This window comes from Thermobia domestica, chromosome 11 (genome assembly GCF_964235325.1).
Source record: "Thermobia domestica chromosome 11, izTheDome1.hap1.1, whole genome shotgun sequence".
In the NCBI taxonomy this organism is placed as follows: Eukaryota; Metazoa; Arthropoda; class Insecta; order Zygentoma; family Lepismatidae; genus Thermobia; species Thermobia domestica.
In genome coordinates, this window is record NC_137464.1 from 90,503,303 (window position 1) to 90,525,546 (window position 22,244).

General features: G+C 34.6%; 1 protein-coding gene across 1 annotated transcript in view; it reads left to right on the top strand.

The window, feature by feature from the left end:
- The window catches only part of amon (prohormone processing protease amontillado), an 851,181-nt gene that overhangs the window by 550,453 nt on the left and 278,484 nt on the right, over window positions 1-22,244 (top strand). The window contains exon 6 of the mRNA XM_081730809.1: window positions 13,264-13,340. Within this exon, the coding sequence (XP_081586935.1) occupies window positions 13,264-13,340 (77 nt within the window). The remainder of the gene's footprint in view (window positions 1-13,263; window positions 13,341-22,244) is intronic.

The window sequence follows — 22,244 nt, forward strand, 5'->3', positions numbered from 1 at the left end:
GGAGCTACGTACAGTGTGATGAACAGTGCTATTACAGTAATTTGGCGACACCCATCTCAGGATTTAGGTAACGAGTGGAAAAATAGGAGATTGGGAAGTACGCTATAAGGAAGATGATACGTTTGATGACAAAATATGGAAGAAGGATTTTAGGTGGTGATGAGATGTGTGACCGTCAAGCTAGTGATTAGTTTATTAATGGAAACTCGACATAAAGTTCACCGTAAAGACGTTGATAAGGTGAAAACCAAAAACATTAATAGTAATGAGAAATATGGATGTTGTGATGATATAGTGATAACTATGGACGATAATAGCACAATGAATGCTAAGTCGGTTGAATGTGAAATGTGTAAACTATCTTTTCATTTTAAGTGTTTGAATATACCGGAAGATCAACAGGTGTTTTTAAGTAAGAGAGAATTACCCTGGAAGTGTGATTCGTGTGATAAGAAAACAATCAATGAGAATAGCCTAGAGGACGAAACTATGTCGAAGAAACCTTGTAAAGATCATGAAAAAGAAAATGAAAAGAAGAAATTGGAGGAAGATGAAGTGAGTGGGATAGCTGACGTAAATAAATCTAATTTAACTACTGATGATATGTTAAGATTAATACTTACCGAAATGAAATCCGTGAAGAGTGAGATTAAAGACACACGCCAGCAAGTATCGAAAACTGATAATGCGATCGCTGAAGTTAAAATTCATTTGAAGAATGAGTTTGATGCAGTCAGGAGTGAAATGCAACAGATATGTACAAAATTTAGAGAGGAATGTCGGATGGAAACAGAGAAAATTGTTGACTCTCTGAGAGAAGAATTTAAAGTGACTAAAGAAAAATCAGAAAATAACGAACAACACATATGTGCACTGGAAGAAAATGCAACATCTGTCATGAAGGACAATGACGAAATAAAAACTAGTGTAGTGGATCTACAGAATGAGATCACTTTATGCAAACGCAATATGGATACTAATACCCTGTACATCACGAAGTTAGAAGATGAAATGACAACTCGAATAACTGTCTTAGAGGAGAAGGTAGTCGAATTACATCAGACAGATACTAAAGCTAGACAATTGACAAATATAACCGGACATGGAGAAGGAAATAAGGAGTTGCTAAATTTAACATCAGCCAAAAACTCGGAGCATAAACAACTAAATATAAGGAATATTCAAAATACCGAACGATCAGACAGGCAAACGATAGAAAGTGCGAACAGAATGCCTAGTAATATTAGCTTCAGAGATTTACGGGATTTCCCAAGGTTTAATGGCCAGAATAATAATAACGGCTATGCCAAAAATTTCCTAGATGAATTATTACAGACTATAGAATTATTCTCTCTAACGGACAAAGAAAAACTTGTAGTGGCTCAGCGTTGTTTAACAAAGAACGCAATTGCATGGTTTAAGAATGTGAAATCGGAAATAAAAACTTTTGATGATTTTGTACACCTTTTCAGAAAAAAATATCTAAATCAAAATTTGGAAAGAGCCCAGAAGCGTCAGTTACAGTATATACGATATGACAGTACGAAAAATGGTAATCTCGTTGATTTTGTTTGGATGATTGTTAACAACTATAGAAATATTGTAGAAGAGCCGGACGAAGCGGAGTTGATGGAAATTATCCTGAATGCGATTCCGGCCCAAGACGCTAAAATACTACGGGCTACTCCTAGTCCGAACTCGGATGATTTAATTACTAGAATTACTAATATGCAAAATGGAAATAGACAACCAATGAATAAATCCTGGGATCGAGATGACAAAACCAAGTCAATTGCGCGAAATCCGAGGGTGAATTTTGTAAAACGTTTGAAAACAGATTTCGCAATGCAGTCAGAAGATGATGCAAATCCATGTAATCGCCTGATTCCTAATAGGAGAAACTATAATTATAATAACAATATGAAGGGTAATCAATCATGGAACAATAGACGTGGTAGCACATGGAATCGGAAATGTAGTAGAGGGTACAGTAATCGATATGTCCGGAATAAAAGTACGAATTCTGTAGAAACCATGACAGACCCAACTCCAGAACTTAGTACTACTGTCAATACAGTAGTCGCTACGGATAGTCGCCGGGAAAACTAAATCTGCAACCCGATGAAAAGGGGGAGTCTGGTTGCAAAAATGTAAATAATACCCCCGAATTGTTAGAGTATCAGGTTTCATTTGTTATCGAAGATAAGGAAAGTGAGAGAAATGTAAATGAATTCTGCTACCCATCACCTACCGTAGAAGGTAGTATAGGTGGTATTTCTTTGATCTGCTATTTAGATTCAGGCGCAGAGTTAAACTTACTGAGTGACAGGATTTGGAAGCAAATAGTAAAGAAATTTCCAAATGTAAAACTGCGTCCATACTCTCATCTGATCTTAAATACTTTTGCAGGTTCAGAGAAATTCACGGTCAAAGGAATGCAAGTAGTAAACCTGAAATTACATGATCATTTATTTGAAATTCCAATATTTATTGTTAAAACTATGAAACCGGACTTATTATTGGGAAGTCCTTTCCTTAACAAATTTAAATGTATTATTAATAACGACAAACAAACAATCACTCTACATGATAATTCTCTACGAAGTGTAACTATAGATATTACTAAACCCAGCCGACTTCAGTTCTCGTTTCCGCATGTTGATTCTGTTTATGTGGCTAACACAGTTAATGAAGATAAACAAGGAAAATATGATATTGTCAACGAGGAACCCATTGACGATCCGGAACCCAATATTACTACAGAAGAATTAAAAGAATTATTGGAAGCTAGGGATGACCTGACGGACGAAACAAAAAATCGATTATTCGACTTGCTAAATCGACACCGTCACATGTTCACTGAATACCCTCGACGAATACGCACCGAACCCTATAAGATACAATTAAGTGATTACGAACCTGTAGTTGGAAAATTATATAGTGTTCCGCAAACAATGCGATTGGAGTTTGAAGGGGAGTTGAATAAGTGGATACGACATGGAATTGTAGAGGAGAAACCATCACCCTACAGAAATCCGATGCATTGTGTACGAAAGTCATCTGGAGGAGTGCGCCCTGTATTGGATCTTCGTGGCATCAATAAAAAGGTTATTGCGCCCAAAGTACAAGTAGAACCGATTTTCGAAATACTTTCCCGACTAACAGGAGCAAAATATTTCTCCTCGTTTGATTGTACGTCGGGGTATTATGGACTTGCACTTCATCCAGAATCATATGCATGTACAAGTTTTGTCTATTTGGGTAGACAATATTGCATGAAGGTGTTACCTATGGGTCTTCGATCGTCTCCCGCTATATTCCAGCAGACAATGAACAAGTTTTTCGGGATGGCAACAAGATCATTTGTAACTGTGTACCTTGATGATGTGTTATGTTTTTCACCGGATTTGGATACACATTTTCAACATCTAGAGAAAGTATTAAACATTTTCGACACTGCTAATTTCTCTCTAAACTTTAAAAAATGCAAATTTGTACTGACGGAGATAAAGTTTCTAGGGCATATCGTTAGTGGGACTCAGATTAAAGTAGATCCGAAAAATAATGAAGCCATCAGGTGTTTCCCATTACCAAGAAATAGAAAACATTTAAAATCTTTTCTCGGTATTTTGGGATGGATGCACAGACATATCCCTAAATTTGCGGAACTGACAGCTCCTTTATATGCCTTATTAAAGAAAGATGTACCTTTCAAATTGACACACGAGTTCATTGAGAGTTTCCAGTTGTTGCGTGAGATTGCCAGTAATCCACAAGCACTTGGACAACCAAATTTTGAAATACCATTCCATCTGTATAGTGATGGCTGTGCGCAGAATTTATCCGGATACTTAGCACAATATCCAAGAGAAGAGGACGACCCAGTTATCATTGCTTATGCAAGTAGACGTCTAAAACTGCATGAACTTTCTCTGTCCATTTTTCAAATAGAACTGCTGGCTGTACTCTTCTTATGTGAAAGATTTTCTCATTACATATTAGGAAGACAAACAATTGTGCATTGTGATAACCACGCTGCAACCTATGCTTTTTCACTAAAGAATTTGGATTCACGAACAACACGAATAATTCTGAAACTACAAAGATATGACCTAGTATTCCAACATATAAGTGGTAAAGAAAACTTTGTAGCAGATACTTTGAGTAGGTATCCGCCAGAACAAGAAGCAATATCTGAAATATTGTTTGAAGATCCAGAAAGGACGTCTGAAATAGTGACCGATGACGACTGCGTTTTATCAGTGAATGCATGTATACCTTCAACGATCACTAATACAAACCTTGATGATATTTGTGTAGTTCCGAAAGACGTGTTTCAATGTTACAGCAATTTTATATTCAAATGGGAACCTGCGTTAGTCAACTACGCTGAAATTAAAGATGCCCAATCAAATGATAAATTTTGTCAAATGTTGATTCGAAAAAACCAAGAAAATCAGAATATTGATGATATAAAATTACACCATGGAGTAATATTTGTGCGAAACCGAAAGAAAGAAAGCTGGTTACTAGTAGTTCCTAGCAGCATGACATCCAAAGTTGTAGAAAAGATACATAATCATGGACACTTTGGTCAAAAGAAGTGTCTAGCTTTCTGTAGAGAACTATTCACCTGGAGGACGATGAAAAAGACATGATTAAATATATCAGGAATTGTCTGAAGTGTGCAGCGACGAAATATACTAATAAGAAAATTGTGAAAGAAGAATGTCATTTGAAAGCTAACTATCCACACCAGATATTATGCTTAGATCTGGAAGGAAAATTACCTATCAGTCAAGGATATGAGTACATACTATCCATTGTTGATATATATTCAAGATTTGTATGCTTTTATCCACTTAGAAGAGCCAATACCAATGAAATAATAAGAGTCTTGGAAAGAAATTATTTTTATGTGTTACCCTACCCTGAGAAGATAATTACAGATCAAGGACCTCAATATACTTCCAAATTGTGGATGAAATACTGTGAAAGTAAGAAAATTCGAAGATCGCTAACGTCACCGTATACACCTCAGGCGAATGGAATTGTCGAAAGGAAACATAAGGAACTCAATCGAATGATTCGTGCATATTGTTCTGACCAACAGTTTAACTGGAGCATGAAGTTAAAGGAGGTGCAGGATCTTCTTAACAATTCCATCAATACTGTTACTAACACAATACCTGCCGAACTTTTTCTAACGTATTCAGCTGTAGAGAGTTTTAAGCGAAATTATAACTGGCCCCAGGAATTGTACTCACTCGACATCCAAGATCGAATGTTAATAATGGATAGTAAAACAGACACGAGAACTGTGGAAACCAAACTAAGTCATACTGAACTAAAATTAAATATTGGCGATCTTGTAATGCTAAGAACTCACTACTTGTCGTCGTCCATTAGAAAGGAAACAGCTAAATATCTGAATTGCTATATAGGTCCGTATGTGATAACCAAACTACTTCGAAATTGTGCAGTCTTAAACACTTTAGATGGAAAGTCTATAGGAACTCACAATTTTCGGAATTTGAAATTCTATAATTGTACAGAGGAAGAAAGGACCAGATTGATGAATAAATACAAGTCACCCGAAGAAGTATTTTCTAATAATTAACAATAATAATTTGTTGGTATTCTACGTTAATGATATTTCATTATTTCTTTTGTTTACATACATGGACTGAGTTCATTGTTAGTATACAATTATAAAATTTTAAACGAAGCTTAAAATTTTAAATTAAACCAGCGGCCGGCTGTAGTGCTCCACTACGTGTGATACAACAGTTAATTCTATGGCTTGATGTGCAATCCGCAGTTCATTTTAATGTTATGAAAGTTTGTTGTAAAACAGTTGAGAAATTTATATTGTTTAATTAATTTTATCAGTAGTACCCAGATTATATATCTGTACTTAAGTTAATTTGAAAACATCATTGTAAATAGACCATGAACACTCTTGAAGAAACTTATTATCGGAAGTGAAAAAAAAGACAGGTGAAGTTAAATAGTACATAGTAAATATGAAATACGAATTAATTACTTGGATATGACCGCAGAGGTATATCGCATTATGTATGAGTAGTAGATATTTACTGTATTTTGTGTTTCGTGAAAATCATGTTTATCAACTTAGGGAGAATAGGAACTGATTTACCAACGATGTGTATTATTGTTCTACCATCGTATTTTTGTTCGCTATCGACTTTAACAGCCCACTTGGATCAGCAATGATAAACTTATCATCGCGCTTCTCTTACTAATAATATCTACCATCCTACTTCAACTACTGCTGCTGATGTTATGTACCGTATCATGTTATGAAATTTTATACAAAACTGAGATTCGTCATAGAAGATATCTATCGAAGACGTTGATAACCAAGAAAACTATCAGAAGTCTTTGATTATTTTCATGTTCTTTTCCTTTTGTATCTGCTACTTGTATTACTATTATTTTGTTAATAATATAATATCAATCATATTCCAAATTCTGGTAATTTTTCTATTAAGATTATTGTTAATAATTTGTTAATAACGTACCATGCTGCGCTCTGGATGATGGCTCCAGTATGTCGTCTTTAAGTCCCAATCCGACGTGTCACACTCGATATCAACGAATCCGGAATGAAATAATCTACAGATGCGTGTTCTTACGATCCCTGTCAAATAGAAGTTTTCCGTTGCGCAATACTAGATATTTCGAAAGACAGGAGCTACGTACAGTGTGATGAACAGTGCTATTACAACTGTACAAAGCTTTCAAAAATTGCAGGTCTTCTAATGGTGAATGGGATACTTGATCACATTTAAATCAAGCTTGGACATATAGTCGTATCAGAAAAATTCATGCATTCCGAAGACCCGTTTCTATTTGCTTCGTTAAACGAAAATGTTGGCGAAAGAGAAATATTTTTAAACAGTATATTGCTTTTCCCATCTACCTTGCATGGTGAATTGCTCCAGGCAAACGAAAGAAAACTCTTCGAGGAGGTATGCCATCCAAGAATGTCAGTTCTAAAAATTTACTGTAATCTCTGCGGTGTCCTGCTTCTACAAGTTTGATAGCAAAGTTCAATACTTCATTTCTTACATCTGAAATGTTGTTCCTTACGTCATTATCATCATCAATTCTGGAATAAAGTTAGTACAATCTATTTTAGACCAATCGTTCTGAAAATGCTTAAATAGGGGAACGTCCGGTCCAGATGCAAACGAAACACAACACTTGTCAAATACACATTTTAAAACCAATTCATAAATGTAGTGTCTACAAGGAAGGTATAGAAGATCATTTTGGAGCATCTGCTCTAGCAGAACGAAAGCACCGTTCACATAACACATATTGCAGGGAATAGTGTGACAACAAACTGCCTACACGAACTTTACCAAGTTCCATTCTTCAAGCTAATGAACTGTAGTAGAAATAATATTTTCGTTCTTCTCTTCATGATGACAAACTGAGAACACCAATTAGCCTCTCATGAGCATCTCCTGTAATAAATATTGATAACCCGTCGATAGTCTCTCTACCAGTCAAATTCGGCAGTAGTTTTCCGTCTCATTGCACAACTAACGCACTTGATGCACTCCGAATTTGTTTTTGTGGTCTTCTGCAACTTCGCTACGGATTTTCTCTCAGCATCGATGCATATTTATTACTCGTTCCTTTACATTATGGCCTAATGTTTCTGCCGTCGCTGTCAGAATATGTATTCTCGTTCTATCAGTGGACTTGTATCGATCAAGAGCAGCAAGCTGTCTTGGAGTTTTAAAATTAGTTTTTCCCCTTTTACATCTCTTGCAGGGTCCGGGCGCACACAGGCACATATTTACATTTTATTTGACATACTCAACTGGGTTTTCCTCTTCATTTCCTGAAATGCTTACCTTCGTGTATTTTTGTGTAAAATTCATACAAATCATTTTCAGAAGTGCATTTTTCTTTTGCGTTCCTCTTTCTAATGAAGCCGCGCATATCCCTCTTGTTCTTTTCAAGCCAAACTCATGTCTTTACATTTAGTTGTGTAAGAGTTATTACTTGTGAAAAAGAGAAATATTTTCACAGGTAATAAATCTTAGACGCCTAAAGCTATCTTTAAAATAGTGCCAGATTTGTGTTTCTGGTGAAACGCCACCTCAAAACGATATGTCACATGATCCTCTTCCTATTTGAAAATTTTGATCTGAATCCAAGATGGCGGACTTCAAGATGGCCGCTGTGACAATACTATACAACATTAGGTGTGTTTCTTCCTCTAGTTCCATTATCCAGGGTATTTTTGCGTTCCCTTAAGGCGTTTGTAAATTACATGATTTTATTCCAGATTTTTCCCATATATTATGTACTGTAATCGGATTCAAAATTTTAGGTCGCTTGGGGCACCATTTAATATTATTCAATGAAGTTAATTTTTCTCCTTCCTTAATTTAGTCCCATATGGAACCATTTTAGGGGGTGAGGCCAAAAAAATTAGGATATCAAAAATTAAGGACCACCCTAATATATATATATATATATATATATATATATATATATATATATATATATATATATATATATATATATATATATATTATATATATAAGGCCGGATTTAGGGGTTGCAAAGGTGCATATGTACCCTCCCCCCTTCGTTGTAAATATATACTACCTGAAATGAGAAGCTAGCAATGAAAATAGCAATACTTTATGAAATTTTCTGTTGTCATGTTTTAGTTTGGTCTTAAAAGAAAGCGAAGTTCTGCGAAATCAATAGTTTGTCAGTATCTAAAGGTTGAAGGAAAAGGATTCATCGAGAGCAGACACTTAACATTTCGAGGACAATTCCTAATCCACACCGCAGGTGCCTAAAGGTATCTTTTTAAAAAATGAAATTTCATTCAAATGTATTGTAGTTACTGGTGCTGAATGCTTAAGGTTTGGTCAAAACTCTTGAAAACGTTGAAACAGTGTAATATTTGGACCTCTAGCATGTTCTCCAAAATTGTGGGAATTGCATAATTAATTAGGTGAAATTTATCCGTATTTTAGACGATACCAATCATAAATATAACTCCGTTTCTCTTCCAGTCGTGGACTTATATGTCTTACACTAGAAACGCCATTTCAGGCACGTAGCCAAGGGGGCCCCCAGGCACGTATGGACCCCCATCGAAACCAAAAAATGGAAAATTAAGGAAGGATTAAACAAAAAGAAACGAGAAAAAGAAGAATCAGCGTTCAAAATAAAAAGCTACAGCAAGCGTTTGGTTACTCTTTCTTATGAGCAGCTTTGTGTGGAGGAAACGGGGTGTGTAAGTTAAAAATGGATATTGTAACGAAGTTATTTCATGTCACGGATCCCTTCTCCCCCTATTATGAAATCCTGGCCACTTTAAATGTTGTTTTTGGATGAAATTCACAAGCATTGCACAAAACAACGAAAAGGTTCATCACCGCTTAAATGCGAATACGTTCAATATTTCAAATAACAGGTATGGAGCATAATTGAAGGCTTTGAGCGACCTCTAAATATTCTTTTACTGCGAAGAAATTTTTCATTCAGTATATTTAGACCACATGGATCAAAATTGTCAACTGTGCGTTTAGATCAGAGATATTTTTTTCTTTACCATTCTATGTTGGACCACCCTAGTAACTAAATATATCTTGATCGTGTTTCCGCACCAAAATAATACGAATAAACAGATATCTAAAAACGGAATTTGCGTTTCTACGAAATGAATATTTGTGTAGGTTTTCAACAAAGAAAAAAGTACTATTTCCATCTTTCAATTGATAGAGAACAAAGAGTTGTTTTTAGTTTGTAAGCCTACTTTTAAATCAACGATGAAAGAAAAACTTGAAAAGGTATTTGCGATATAGTATTTGTAAGTTTTGTTGTCCTTGTCTTGTCTTCTTCACTATTGTTAGTGCTTATTTGGTGCACCGAATTTTTGCTGTATAGTAACGGACAAACTTTTTTAAACACAAGGCCAAGAAAAAAGAGTAATAGATGGGCCAATCCAATTTTCGAAAAACAACAATGGTAATATATCTTGTACTACTAAACCCTGCTAATGATTGAAGTTTCTAATAATGTGGTTCGAACTGGGAAGCACTGACCATGAAGTGAAGTTAAATCTCATCTCTCATTCTGTTCTAATTCAACTCTTTCGAAGTAACCACATCCTTTGTTTTTTCATTCCTCCAGGAATCATGTAGCGGGCTGGATAGAATCTTTCAGGGGGTCGCATTTTACTAACGGGTCATAGTTTCCCCATCACTTTTGTAGGGAATGTTTGATGAGAAAATAGAGTTGAAATTTAATTAAACATATTTTTTTCTCATGAAAAATTATTCTCAAAATTAAGATATTCCAAAACTTAAAATTTCTGATATTTTAACATATCTTTGACGGCGATTAGTGCATAGTTGACTTAGTGATATAGCCAGCAAGTTGTTTTCGGTGTCCCATGATTTTTTCACGGAGATAGACTTTTTGTATAGTAAAAACAAACATATCTTTCAATATATGAAATCATTAATAACTCACTATGCATGCATATCTATTACACATATTATTATTAGAGGAGAAGGTCTAAATACGGGCTACCATTTTTATTTTTCGAATATCAATAAAATGTTCTAAGGTATGTAAGAAATAACAAGTCCAAATATGTTGAGAGATGTTAACTTCATAACAGAGTTACAAATATAGTTGAAAATTCCAAGACTAACATTAATACATACAGTTTTCTGAGAGAGGCCATAATGTTAAGTTTAGAAAGTATGGTCTAAATATGGGCTACCTTCGAAATTTGCCACAAAGAACTAAGAAAAATGCTTGAAGGTACAAAGTAAGGTGAAAGAATAATTTAGAGGTGATGACTGTCTATTTACAAAAGTCACAGATGTAGTCTTCCGCACCAGCACATTCGTTATGTGCCCACATTGAACACATTATACATCTAACCCATAGCTCCCCTTGTGTATCTTCAGAGAATTTCCTATTGCAGAATATACAATTTGCGTCTTCGTCATCAGGATATCCCTTGGATGCGCTATGACAACGGATCCTGGAGGACTTCCTTTCATTAACTGACTACTCATGTTCGTTCGCGGAAATATTACCATGGGAGGCACATATTGTCCAGCGGCGTTCATACATGCGCAATGCATCTTTCTCTGTAGAAGTTAGAGCTGCTATTTGTCTTTTATCTTTCCTTCCAATTAGAGACGGGAATTTGTTTTGAACATTTGTTGGGCCATTTATCATAAGCATCTTCGAGCAGACGAAAAAACTGCTGAATATTTTCCTTGTTGAAACCAAAAGCGCGAGCAAAAGACGTTCCACATGGTTTACGAAGCGCAATAACCACGAAGGAAAAGATCAAACCATGATCTTCTAGCCTCTGTGCCCATAAATGGATGTTGAAGACCATTTCGTTATGCCAGTTGCTACGTCATACGTTGCAAGTCGCTCCTGGTGTATCCAAAGAAATTTTGCTCCATGAGTAGATATTCTACCAATTGCTTTTCAAGCTCGTCCTCTAATATAGGTTTTCTTCCTAGTTTTGTCGTTGCAGCTTCAATGAGAGTTAGATTGTTTCTTCCTTAACGTTTGCAGAGTTTTAAGTGGCACATTAAAAATCTTTGCTGCTTTCAGCGTCCCCATGCGTTATTTTTTCTTACGGCGCTAATAGCACTCGCCATGTCCACATCTTGCTTCCATATCTTTCTCTTGCCTTTTGGAATGTACTTGGGTTTCGATCTTGGCATGCTGAAATAAAAGACATAGTTTGAGAATTTTACAATGATGGTCCAAATATATAGACCTAGCAAGGTAGCCTGTATTTAGACCATTCATAGATTTTGCTTTGTCACGTAACAGTACTCATACACAATATTATTTATCTTTCATTTTCTAGTAACTACAAATGGTATCCCTGCATAATACAACTTACCTATTACAACTTTTCAAACTGAGTTTTCTTATGGTCAAAAATAATACAAAACACATACTTGATAAAACTTTCAAACGATTGCACACAGGCAAAATACACAAGTTGATCAACCAGACCCAACTGTTCGTCGCAAACTGAATCACGCTACCACCTTCGTCCTTGAATAATGCTTTTACACATTTGTCACTAGGTTTTAGTACTAGACAAGCATACAGAAGTCTAGAACGCCACCTAGCCCATATTTAGACCACAGCCCGTATTATTATTATTATTATTATTATTATGATTATTATTATTTGTCTTCCATATAAATATTCTTATAAATATTGCAGTAAGTATTAAATAAGTTTATAAACACATGACAAAAACTCCAGTTTGGTGGATAGGAAGGCCCTTCCTTATTAACCCCCTCGCCCCATGATTACACCTCTGAGTAGATTACTACTCAGTCTCTTCACACGCCTTACACTATATATTTAAATGTTCTCTTTCTCCTTCAAATGTCATGGATTGAATAACAATTTTATCGTGTATAGTTTCAATAGGTCATAATTGCAGGGATCAAACCAAACGTTTTCGTAAAATTAGAAAAAAAATCGGCGTATAAACAAAAAAAAATCGGTAAGATAAAATGAGAAATAATTCTTTTTTGTGTATTTAGTATCCAAAGAACAAATTCCATCTTTGTTCCTTATCTTCTATTCAAACCGGACCTGATAATTCTACTACTTCCGGTTTGAATTTTTACCATAATTAATATTTATCGCAAGCATATGGAAAAAATCGAAAAAAAATGAAAAATATTACTGTTTAATCATATTACAATGCGAAAGCTAAGGTTCATAATATGTTTGAAGAGTACAAAACTTACTATTCTACAGTCCCCACGCCAAAAAACTAATAACAGTTCAACAATAGTAAATTACCTAAGTATGAGATAATTTAATTATGTCCAAGTTTTCTAATGTAGCATCGACAATGTGGAAGGAAATGACGTCAAGTAAAGTTCGCGGTCTCTAAACAGAATTTGGAAATTTAATACTACTTTCTTCAGATATACTGTAACTACCGTTCGTAAATTTTACTTATATCGGAAATTTACGAACGATACTTACAGTACATCTTAAGAAGTAGTAATTAAGTCTAAATTCTATTCAGAGAACGTGAAGTTCACTTGTGAATGGCGAATTTATGTAACTTTGGGACTGTCTGTAGACTATAAGTTTATCATAGTTTCCACAGTATGAGCCGAAACGAAGTTTACTTGTTACGTTCTGTTATACCTATATTATTTCTTTTCTTTTATCTTTCAGAACGCAAAAGCAAGTTACGACTTTAGTAGCAACGATCCTTATCCTTATCCTCGATATACTGATGACTGGTTTAACAGGTGAGTCTTATTTCTATATATTACTATATCAATTTTGTCAAAATTTTACTGGATTTCACGACGAAGTAAATGACACCTGAAGACCTGGAAAATTGCTTTTCTGGTGATTCTGGTGTTTGTATACTTTGCCGTTTCTTACTCTTTGTAAAGATATCATGTAGAAGATTTTGAGTCAGTGATCGTTGAGTCTTTTTTGAGAACGAACGTTACAAAGTGGTTTAATGTTCGACATTTTCGAACAATACTAAAGTGTTTGATGATGTTATTGTTAAACAAGTAAACATAAAGTTTATTGAAATGTCACTTCTCAACGACTTACACGCATAAACACACACGAACAATGTGCTGGACGTTCGAGTTCCGGAACGAAAATTTGCTTGACGTTTTCGTTCGAGTTTTAGTGCGTTCAAATTTCTGGAGCAATGCTGTATTATAATAGATTAAATTTTAATAAGCTATTTTTGAGGATATTTTAACAGCACATAATAACTATGCTCTGAGGTTATTATCATATCATAAATGAGGTCAAAAACTCAGATTAAAAAAAATTCAGACGCTTGAGCTAGCAAAAGAACTTGCCAACAAATATTTCATTGTTAGTTATGTTGAAAGGCCAACAGTTACCACCAGCACAAAACTCAACACATCTTGAATCATTGTTTTTTCAAATGTTGGAGAATGCATTAGGTTACTGAATTTCAAACATATAATAGAAGAATGTCTTAATAACAAATCATAACCGAATATAAAAGAATCGTTGGAAAGTTTTGGAAGAGAATTTTACTTTAGTCTCACAGCTCACCAACTTTATGATTGTTCATCTTTGATTATATCGTTAAGATTCTGGCTTGTGGTAATTAAAATTTCAAAAAGAAAAAATCTAAGTGTGGTTTGAATCGTCTGGTAGGAAAATTAAATGTTTTGTTTTTGTTTAATCTTGAAATAATTCATGGCTAAAATAGTTGAGGTTTCTTATATGTAGCATAAAACGACGTAGTCATCTGGCCCCCAATTATTGACAAATTGCTAAAAGCTTGACTTTTCAAGTATGCCTTCCACCAATATTTAATATTTGTTCATGTATCATCCATTAAATATTTGTGCCAGAATTAGTTGACTTTTCTGATGTGTGGCATAAAACGATGTAGTCATCTTGCCCCAATTTTTGGCAAATTGTTATAAATTTGACTTTTTCAACTATGCCGTTTACCTATGCTATTTAATATTTGTTAATATACCATTCACTAAATATCTATTGATGGCAGAATTGCTTGACGTTTTTGATATACAGCATGAAACGACGTAGTCATTCCAATTATTGACAAAATGCTAAAAATTTTACTCTTTCAACTGTGTTGTAGATTAATACCTAATACTAATTAATATAACATTTATTCAATATTTATCACGTAAACATTGGTATTGTTAAGAATTTTACATCTCCAGAAAAGAGTTTCTAAAAAAGTAAAATGTCTGGTTTCTACTTCGGGATCTAAACTCAGTAGTTTATGTACAAGATTCGTTAGCAAAGTTGATTTAAAAAATCTCTATTCGATGGAATTTACTTTCCTGAAAAAGCTAGTGCTAATGAGCTAGTTTCTGCTAATTATATCTATACGGTTGAAGACCACAGTGTATTAAGATTCTTTGAATGCATCTCCTTCATGGAGAAGGAAAACAAGAAAAAGAAACAAGAGCTTGAGCTTGGTTTTCCTTGGACAGAAATAGAGTCCCTGCTGAGAGCACAACCGTAAATAACTTGCCAATAGAGGAAGAGATACTTCTCGCCTTGAAAACTCAGCCTTGTCAGCGTATTTAATGATTGTGTTGTCGAGACAGGTATTAGCCAACATTTTCTCTTTACCTGACGTTTATGCTCGTTCTCCCCTCGTGACGATCGCTCTAACGAAATGTGAATTCTATCTACGAAGTTAAAATGTAGTTGCTGTCTTCATTAGTCTCGGGTATTTCTTATTCTATGTAATTTATTTTAAATGAATTCTATTGTATTAGATTTTCTATTAACGTAAGATTAAGATTTTTATTTCCCAGGAGACGCAAGACTAATTTAACCGTAGTGAGATATTTAGAAGTCTGCATTATCTCATTCTAATTATAAATTCTAGGAAACATGTAGCTTTGGTTTCAAAATTCCGTTTTATAATAATAATACTTGTAAGGGTCGTTTGGGGGAGCAGATCCCTCCTGGATGATTAGTGTAGACTTGAAATAAGTTTTACATCAAATCAAAATAAAATAGTGAAGTGCTTATATATATAGGAATATAAAAAGCAGCCTGGAGGGGGCCACCTTCTTTCGAAAAACAAAAAAGGCCAGTACGTTACCTGTATTACCACACCGAATATACATTGTTTACGAATAAGGTTCTTAAGACTGATTTTAGAAAACAAAAGGGCAGGTGAACTACAGTAAACACTGGATATAAAGTTCTCACTTACATCTTTTCTTTGGTCGGAGTCTATTAGCAAATTATAGACTATCATTAGACTGTGTAAGAACTAATTGTACAGATCGCTCCACAGAAATTGAAACAAGACTTTGTCACTGAAATTCCCACAACACATTTGTTATGCAGGTGCATAGGCAACCCAACTTACGCCGCCGAATGACTAATAGTTACGTCTGGTTTACAATTCCTCCTGCTCCCTTTTTCCTTATCTAAAGCAATTTTCATCTCATTGCTGCTGTGAAGTAATATACTCTTTCTATTCAGATGGAAATTCGCCTCGATAGATTTTTTAATCGTGTTACAAAGTTTCAATCAGATTAACACAACTATAGTGATACTATCACGATTGAGAAGCTGTTTCCAAACAAAGCAGTTTTTTTAACAAAAAAGTATAAACTCAAGAAGAAAGGTAAGTTACTAAACAAGTAAGTTACAGTTACTAAACGTATGTGTTTAATTTAAGTTCTTTGTGGACGACTTGGAGAGAAGGTAGGTGGATAGAGAGATTCAAATAGGGGGACAGAGAGGAATATATTCACATATTCAAAGTTAGAATTGAAGAAAGAAATGATCGGAGAGTATTCTTATTTTAAGTAAAATTTTGATTTTATAAAGCAGAAGAATCAAAGTTTATCAGTCGAACCTGCAAGCATCACATTCGCAGTTATGAAATGAAGTTGGAAAAATCATTTGGATCATCAGATGGTTGCATAAGAAGAGGAAGATCTTTACATTTGGATAACAAAGAATACGCTAGCAGAAAACTAGCAGCTTTCTTAGGCTGATTTCGAATCCATAATCGCTTGTGTTGTGAAGCCAGAACGCTAACCATCCACCCATATAGATTTATGTTTGACGAATCATACATGTTCTTTTCCCATATTTAAGAACGCTACATTTTCGTGCAAGGAAAATGGAATTATACTTTTATTTCTATTAGGAATAGGGGAATATAAAAATGAGCGTATGCATATGTTTGTTTGTTCGATATAGAAATCCACACTGTTCACTTAGCAAACTTGAAAGTGATTTTATAAAAGAAACAATAGTTTGGAAGAGACCGTAGAATCTATAGAGATGTTGGTTCGTGTCCTAAGAGAGTGGAAGGGGTTTCAAAATGGAAAAGGTGGTTTAAAATTTATAATTAAAAAAAAATTAGGATATTTGACGAAGTTTTAATGTTAGGAAGTTGAAACTCGGTATGTAACCTCACTTCTAAAAACAAGTTGACATCATAATCTGAAACAAAAATTCTTCGGGGGTAAGACACCCATAGGAGGAAGGGATGACATAAAAATAATCAAAAATGTGCCTTATTAGAACCGAATTCATAGTTATCGGTGTCACTGAGATGAATAGTGCCATCTAACTTGTAAGTTCAGCCCCGTCCATTTGAAGTGGAGATGAAAGGAAGTGAAAAAATATCCGAAATGGCCGAGATTATCGTTAAATCCCTAGTTTTCTCGAGGTAACTAACTGATTGGTGAGTGTTCCAATTATATTTAAGTACAAGTTTAGTTAAGAATGCGGATTTCAACTGGCGGAGAGTAACGTTCCTATTCATCAGGAGTACTGTCGAATCCAAGATTAGCAGTCAACAAAGAGAAGCAAAAAAAAAAAAAAAATCAAAATATTGACTGGTCACCTCAGAGTCAACCTGAAAAGGATACTTCACCATAGACGAAACTACGGGATTCCGGAACAGCTTAGCCGTCGCTCACCTGCCATAGAACTCATACAATTTAATATTCATTCAGAAGGACAAGGAAAATACAATATACAGGGTCAAATCCAGGATTTTCTCTGGGGCGAGGGATACAGCACAACTACTAAAATAACCAGTCTTATTGAAACTCTTCAAAGTGACATATGACAATATTCTTTACACCTGACAACGCTGATACATACAACGGAAGGAAGTATTTTAAAGAGAGTCGTAAGTGATATGCAGAAAAAAATGTTCTCTGTTCCTAGCTTCTGTTTTCTTCTCTACCTGACAAACGTTATATTGCTTTGCTTGGTGAATCTTTTTCTCCCTTCTCCAGGAAAGCGACTTAAACTATTGCTTTTACAAAACTCAGCTTTCTTTTAAGTTCCAAACGGAAACATGACGGCAGAAAATTTCGGAGTGTTGCTATTTTCACTGCTAGCTTCATTTTAGATAGCGTATATTTACAACGAAGGGGGTGCACTTGCACGGTGCACCCCCAAAATCCGGCGCTGACAATATATATATATATATATATATATATATATATATATATATATATATATATATATATATATATATATATATATATATATATATATATATATAAGTAGAAATAAATATCACAATAATTTCAATTGGATAACAATTTTATTAACAAATAATAAACCAAGCTCTGAATATGTACTTATTTCTTAGATAAATACATATACAGGCAACAACAACAATAATAATATTAATATAATAAAGAATAATCAATTGTGAATGTAACTATAATAATAATATTCTAATAAAATTAAAAAGTCTCAATCAATTAGTCCTGACTCTTTAATATCCCAACTATGAACCAATTTCAATAGTTAATTTTGAGCTAATTCAATAAATTCCAAAAAATTCGAGAAGAAACGCACAATGGTAATAATCCGGACCCTAATTCACAATTATCTTAAATATCTCCAAAACAATCGAAAAATGAAGTCGTTTTGTTCAAAACAGTCCACAACAAAATTTCTTCACACCATACGCTCCTAAACTACCATCGAGCATAACCTAAACTACCATTAATAAACGTAAGTATTCATAATTTCTTTCTTCATTTCGTCGATTTATTTGACAATATAATCGTATCTATTTATATTTCTCACCAAATACATTAGTCATGCAATGATCAATATTCATGCAACAGGTAAATTAAATTCAATCATTTCGTTCAGCTCAACCAAAATTCTAATTTATCATCTACCCTACAATTTTTCAAACTTCTAGTATATTTAAATATCATAATAAATAACTGCTCTCAACCAATTCACAAAGCAATAACCTAATTCAATTCTTAAATCTCCACAAACCTCAATCTCACGTTTAAAAGTAAGCAAGGCAATGATACTCGGATAAACAGAACAAACACGACAATGCAATCCTGGAGCCAGAAATGATAAACTATAACTAATGCAAATATATATATATATATATATATATATATATATATATATATATATATATATATATATATATATATATATATATATATATATATATATATATAATAAACATTGAATTATCTGTTTTAAAAAATAGTCCAACTTATTAAGTAATGTGAAGTACAAACTTTGCTTGTAAGGAAGTGAATTACTATTTTCCTTTAAATTATCAGAAAACTGGAATTTTTCAAATAGCATAGGAATATTGATATCGCTTACATGTAATTCTCTTCACATACATCCAACTATAGATATGCTACATTGACTTGATCCCTAGTCTTCCGCTGCAAGCGCTGCTATCGGCTGAAGGAATTCCACTCGATTTCTCTCGCTTAGCAACAGCTGAACCCTTATTGGCTGAACGCGTGGGTGTGTGAGGGTGTGAGCGTTAGTTCGCATTTTTGCCACGGCTCAAGACATTTTGGCAGCACGATACCTCGCTAAAGGACCATCACCTTAGGTCAAATCAACCCACTAGAATCACTATTGATAAAAGTGATTCACTTACCAATTTTACTTTTCTGTATTCTTCCACGTATTACTTTTGCTCAACAACATTATCTTTTAATCCTCTCGTCTTGGTGGCTCTCATCCTTCCACGGGTCGTTACACCAGGAATTGAGAGAAGCTACGCTGGAAGCGTTGCTCGTGGGCAGTGGCGTATTTACGATTTTGTTTCGGGGGGGCTTTGCTAACTTTCGGGGGGAACTTTGCCTGAAAATGTGAAAAATCAGCAAGATATTTCATATAGGCTACTTTACTATAGTAAGTAAGATTTCGGGGGGGGAGGCTTAAGCCCGAAAGCCCCCTCCTAAATACGCCACTGTTCGTGGGTATTTATTTTACTTAATTCTTTACTTTAGAGAGGAGTTAAATACATTTAAGTAAACTTATCCAGTACCTGAGCCAGATTGTTGGTAAGCAACTTCCTGCCGTACTGTTTTACTACGGTATATGCATCCAGTAACCAGGTATTAAAAGTTCTGGTATACACTGCTTACTGAATATTTCACAACATACATTTTATTAAATATATTAAGTTGCCATACCATACATTCGGCAGGTTCATCTGGAACTAAACGCCAGTGACTTGTTTTTCCGTGTATTTTGCTCTTAAATTTACTATACGCTATACTAACTACAAAAATTTCAAAATTTATAAAATATGAAAATTTAAACTACTATATGTTACTTTACTTACCTTTTTTCAATTTTAAATAAATCTTGATGTTCTAAAATCCTTATAAATTATCCTGAATTAAGAGGTTGCTAGAAATTATTGATGAAAACAAGCATATATTGTTAGAATTTCAAGAGTTTGTGCCAGTATTGCCACACTTGGTACAATTGTACCAAATTCAGTCCTCTTTGTCATTCATCGGCCGGTTGGTACCACGCAGGCATTTGCAGCCCCTTTTGTGCGAAATTTGGTACAATTCTACCCAATTCAGCACCATTTAACAAATACTTGTCACCTTTTCAAAAGTGTCGGTAAGACTTTTCCTATATTTCACGTTACTCATACTGTGTGTTGGGCTCTTAAAAAATGCTGTTGAACATTTATTTCTGTGACGTTACACCGCATAACGCTACGAACTGTGTGTAGAAAATTCGTAATTCGAACTATACCGAAAAACAAATGACGCTAAATGAGCGCATCCGCGCCGCGCATAAAGGAGACGAGAAAGAAGCAGTGTGGTAGAAATTTTAGTCGTCCTATTTGGCTGTTCTTAAAAATTAATATAAAAAAACACTTTCTTGATTTAAACTCTTGGAAAAGGGGGGAGGGGAGTGTTATAGAACTTTACCTCTGTTACTTGGAGTAAAACTGGATCTGAAAAAGTAGGGGGATGCATGACGTCACGCCGTCCCCCATGCCTATCTTTGCCCATTGTATTTTTTTAGAAGTGAGGGACGCCACAGATATTTTCTGAAAGTGGGTAGACGGCGGCCCCCCGCGTTCCCCGATACTTTTACCCCCGATGGTATAAAATAATGAATTCAGCCCTTTTTGTTTCAATTTGGTACTATTTTTCAGCCCACTCCAGAGCCAGGACTGTGGCAACAGTGGTTTGTGCCAAAATGTTCTACTGAAATTAATGAAACTAGACAAATTTTATTCTCTAGTAATTCCGTATGGAGCATTTTAGAAATTGGCAGTTTCCCGTGTGGTAGTTTGCTTTCTTTCGCTCATGATTTTTTAAAAAACCCCAGAGCACAATTTATGTTTCTTATTGCTTGTTTTTGGAATTCACAAGTTTATGCATAAATCACTTTCACACCAACATGCACTTTCAAATAACAAAATTTGACAATTAACACTGATTCCACATTCATTCAAGCGCCAGCACCCTACTTCCTGCTCATAGAGAACATTTTGGCACTGTTGAAATAAATCCCATATATGCTACACATTTTGAAAAAATTCCCTTTATCCCTATTCGAAAAATTAATGTCAAAAATTCCCACAAAATCGGATTTTCTCCACAGATTGGTATCACTCTTTGCAATCGTAACTATCGGCTTTTTGACAGTCACTAAATCTCTTTAAGAGTTTAACTACTGGAGTACCGCCATTTAAAGTTTCGCTTGGTGTGAGTGCGGAGGAAGACACTCCGATATGCGTAAATGTTTTTTTTATTTTTAGTTTTTCATTGGTGTATTATATTATTGAGTAAAATATTTACATCTCTCAAACTCAGGAGAAATTTTTCCCCTGAAGGGTCAAATGATGAACTGTTGATAAGAAAAATTAGCTAATGCTCTTATAAGAATACCAATTTTTTCTCTATTTTCCAGCAGAGTCCGTGGTGTCTCAGTGATAAAGCGTTCACCTCTGATTCATGGGGTCCCTTGTTCGATCCCAGCTCGCGCCAAGTGAACTTGGCGGACAATCGCCGTGTGCGTGGGTATTCTCGGGGTTCTCCAGTTTCCTCCCACTTTCTTCATTCCACCATTTCATTCATTCGTCATCATCACCATCTTCTTAACCTAGCCGGCATAACTATGGGATGTAATATTTAAAAATTTCATTTAATTTCTATTTTCTAGTACAGAAAAAATTGCCCAATCTGTTGTCTTGGTTGTTGCTCTAATATTAGCTGGTTTTAGTTCTGCGATTATACACTACTTAAACATCCAGAAAGAATGTAGAATTTTCTTTAACGATATTTTGCGTAGTGTATTTTCAAAGGTTTTTGTTTGAGGTTAATTTTTCAAGTTCATTTTATTTCTTTCTTTATATC